This window comes from Tupaia chinensis, unplaced genomic scaffold (assembly GCF_000334495.1).
Source record: "Tupaia chinensis unplaced genomic scaffold, TupChi_1.0 Scaffold000597_1, whole genome shotgun sequence".
Classification (NCBI taxonomy): Eukaryota; Metazoa; Chordata; class Mammalia; order Scandentia; family Tupaiidae; genus Tupaia; species Tupaia belangeri.
The window spans coordinates 1,612,891-1,617,082 of NW_006160114.1; the positions used below are offsets into that span (position 1 = coordinate 1,612,891).

The 4,192-nt window shown below is 42.7% G+C and overlaps 1 protein-coding gene across 5 annotated transcripts in view; it reads left to right on the top strand.

The window, feature by feature from the left end:
* The window catches only part of USPL1 (ubiquitin specific peptidase like 1), a 46,483-nt gene that overhangs the window by 11,229 nt on the left and 31,062 nt on the right, over positions 1 to 4,192 (top strand). For 4 of the 5 annotated variants that reach the window (XM_006158424.3, XM_014591562.2, XM_006158425.3 and 1 more), the window contains exon 4: positions 1,839 to 2,475. The exons of the other annotated variant lie outside the window; for it this stretch is intronic. In XM_006158424.3, coding sequence (XP_006158486.1) covers positions 1,839 to 2,475 — 637 coding nt within the window. The remainder of the gene's footprint in view (positions 1 to 1,838; positions 2,476 to 4,192) is intronic. 5 annotated transcript variants of the gene reach the window in all.

Below are 4,192 nucleotides of genomic sequence, written 5' to 3' on the forward strand. Positions count from 1 at the left end.
AAAAAAAAAAAAAAAAGGCAAAAATTAGAAAATCATGAGGTGCGCTTGTGCGCCGCATGAAATCACTAGTTCTCAGGAGCCGTGAATGTGTCTTCTGAAGTCCTGCTTCCTTGCCTCTCCTGGATTAGAGGGAGAGGGGATTATTAACAAAATAGAAGGAAAGGAGGGTCTGAAAGCCCAGAAAATGCTTTACTTTAAAAAATTTTAAAAAGGAAAAATTACACAAAAATGAGAAGACAGAGACAGAGGTAGACAGAGACGGGAGGCTGGAAAGTCTACCACTTGAGTTTGTGGGCTGGAGGCTGAATTGGTCGAAAATCTTCATTTCGCTTATTTCCCTGAAATCACTAGTTCTCAGGAGCCATGAAGGTGTCTTCTGAAGTCCTGCTCCCTTGCCTCTCTATTTGAGTTTGTGGGCTAGAGGCTGAATTATCAGTGGAAAATCTTCATTTGGTTTATTCTCCTGAAATCACTAGTTCTCAGGAGCCATGAAGGTGTCTTCTGAAGTCCTGCTCCCTTGCCTCTCCTGGGTTGGGAAGGGGTTAGGGGATTATTAACAAGATAAAGGGAAGGGAGGGGCTGAAAGTCAAGAAAATGCTTTGCCTTGGGACCAGCAGGTGGTGTGGTGGTTAAGGTGCTGGACACTCCCACCTGGCCCACCACAGTTCAAGTCTCGGACCTGGTGGCTTGCTTTCTCACTTTCCCTCTATCTCGCTCTGTGTCTCTCTGGTCAAACCAAAAATAAATGAATGAATAAATTTTTAAAAATAAATAATTTTTAAAAAAAATGCTTTACCTTAATTTTTTTTTTTTAGAGGTTTTTACTATAGGGCGTGTGGACTCGCCAGACAGACAGACAGAAAGTGAGAAATCACCCCCCGGGGGGGATGGCCACGCCGCAATCCCTTCTCCTCCTTTTTCCTCTCGGGATCTTGGGTACACACGCACATGCGCCCGGCGTGAGTTTTAAGCCACCGGGTCCAGGACACGAACCACGGTCGACTACGTGGGAGTCCAGCGACATAGCCATTACGCTGCTGGTCCCTACCTTAAAAATTTTTAAACCCTTGCAAATTATTGGGTCATTGCAAAAGTCATGACATATTTTTCTGTGTATTTCTATTCAAAAATTAGTTAATGACTTTTTTTTTTTTTTGAGAAGTTTTTGCTATAGGGTGCATGTGCTTGCTAGAAAGACAAAGAGACAGTGAGAAATCACCCCCCAGGGGGGATGGCCACGCCGCAATCCCTTCTCCATTCTCCTCTTGGGATCTTGGGCACACACGCACATGCACCCAGAGTGAGTTTAAGCCACCAGGTCCAGGGCTCGAAACACAGTCGACTGCATGGGAGTCCAGTGACATAGCCGTTACGTCAACCTCTGGTCCTGAGTTATGACTTTCCTGATGATTCAAAAACAAAAACAAAATGATTGTGGGGGCCAGTTTATTTTAAGTGTGTATATTTTTTTCATGAGAGAGAGAACGAGCGCATGAGCAGTCCCAGTAGGGGCTCAGTGCTTAATCTGCCCCCCAGCCTCAGCCAGTAGGATCATGGGCAGCTGAGTGGTCAGCATACTCAGGGAGATCTTTGGATGTATACTGGGAACCTTCCCTCCCAGAACATCTGTATTTTACTGCTTTGTCGCTGTGTGGCCCTCTAAAGTTTATTAAATAGTTGACTATCTCTAGTTTCTTCAAAGGTCAATAAATACACCCTCTTAGGTCAATATAATGCTAGATTTTTATACATCTTTTTTGTGACATAAAAACTGTAAAGTAAAACTTGAGCTTATTTGAATTTTTGTAATTTTGGTCATGTTATTTTATTCTTTCTAGTGCATCTTTCCTTTGGGCTTTAAATCACTTAATAATTTAATTTCTCCTGATTCAGAAGATTGTCACAGTCCAAGTAAGCCTCAAAAAAGAAAGATCTTGGAAACCAGCTGTGAAGATTTACTTCTTTTAGCAAATTCTAAAAAGACTAGAAATCATACTGTTACTGATGGTGAGCAGATTTTGGACAGCAAACAAAAGGGGAAAGTATATGATGAAAACTCATCAAACTTACCTGACAGTAATAGTCAGCAGAATCCTGTTAGGACAGATGATTCCTCGGAGCAGGATGGGATTTTGGAAACTGATGTTGACTTGCCTACTGAAAAAGATCCTGCTACAGTTGATGTCTCTGGAACTTGGGGAACTTCCTCTCAAAATGAAGGATGTACATCTGAACTGGAAATGCCATTGGTCAGCAAACGTAAATCATTTCCCCAGACTTTACATGTTCAGTGGAAAAATGCTCATGCGCTCTGCTGGCTAGACTGCATCCTGTCAGCTTTGGTGCACTCTGAAAGGTTAAAGAGCACTGTGACTGAACTGAGCTTGAAGGAAGAATCTGTATTCTGGCAGTTGTTTACAAAATATAATCAAGCAAGTAAGCTTCTGAACACTAATCAGTTGGATGAAGTTACAGGTTGGTACTAATGCTTTGTTTCTCTAATGTTTAGAGATGGTAATGGTAAGTTTTATCTCATAGCAGGAAAAAGATGCCATCAGCAGCTTCTGTTTCATGTAGGGACCTGGGACCAGGGAGTCCAGGGACACTATCTTGAAACTTGAAATAACACCAGTTACATTAACATGACTGCTCAAAGGACCTTTTTTCAAGAAAGTAAAGGAGAAACAGGATGTGGCCATATTTTAGCCTCTCAGGGTAGTAGTTGTCAAGACAAGAGTCTAACAAAGTAAAATTGTAGTAGCCTTTTTTTTTTTTTTTTTTAAGAATTTTATTTAACGTTACTCATTTATGTATGTATGTATGTATGTACATATGTATTTAAATTTGACTAGAGAGGGGCAGAATGAGAGAGAGAGAGAGGGGAGAGAAAAGAGAGAGAGATGAGAAAGCAAGCCACCAGGTCCGGGACTCAAATGTGGGAGTCCAGCACCTTTAACCACCATGCCGCCCGCCAGCCCTTGTTTTTTTTTTTTTTTTTAAAGAATTATTTTAACTTTATTTACTTACTTATTTAAATTTGACCAGAGAGGGACAGAGGGAGAGTGAGAGGAGTGAGAGAGCAAGGGTAGTGAGAAAGCAAACCACCAGGTCTGAGACTTAACCATGGAGGGCCATGTGGGAGTCCAGTGCCCTTAAACACCACACCAACCAGCCAGCCCCAAATTTGTAGGTTTTTAAACTACCAAAAGGCAGACTGAGTAAGTAAAACTTATCCACAACCCTCCAAGACCTGGCTTGACAATGAGGACTATATTTTGTGTGTGTTTTTATTCTTTCTATGAAATAGGATGTATGAACTCACCTCTCAGTCTAAGAATGAAAACATTCCCAGTAACATACATCTCCCTATGTATCATCCTGTCTCATTCCCCACTGGCCCCCAAAGGTTGTTATTATTCTGAAATGTGTTTTATCATTCCTTCTTTCATTTTTAAGTTTGTTTATTTCTTTAATAGATAGGTACCCATGAAAGGGTCTTGCTATACTATGATTTATTTATTTATTTTACAGGGATTTTTGTTACAGAGTATGTGTGCTTGCCAAAGAGACAGAGAAAAAGTGAAAAATCACTCCCTAGGAGGGATGACTGTGCCTCAGTCCCTTCTCCATTCTCCATTCTCTTCTCAGGATCTTGGGCATGCACACATATGCACCCACTGTGTTTAAACCGCCTCTTGGGCATGCACACATATGCACCCAGGGTGTTTTAAACCGCTGGGTCTGGGGCTTGAACCACTGTCGACGTAACCATTGCGCCATCTGCTGGTCCTGTCATGCTAGGATTTAAACCACCCCTCCAACTCCCCAAACATGCAGCCTCCCAGCCAGCCAGGATCACAGGCATACTCAGGTTGACTAGAATCTATACCTGGGCCTCCTTTGTGACTCCAGTATTGCCAGCAATGCTCTGCCACCTGTGCCACCACAGTTTTTCTTAAATATGTATGGCTAAACAATATATTGTTGCATTGAGCGTGTTCTGAACTTTATAAAAAGTGTGGTGTGGGAACCAGCAGTTAGCGTAATGGCTATGTCGCTGGATTCCCACGTAGTCGACCGCGGTTTGCGTATCGGACCCGGTGGCTTAAAACTCACGCTGGGCGCGTGTGCGTGCGTGCCCAAGATCCCGAGAGGAGAATGGAGGAGAAGGGATTGCGGCGTGACCATCCCC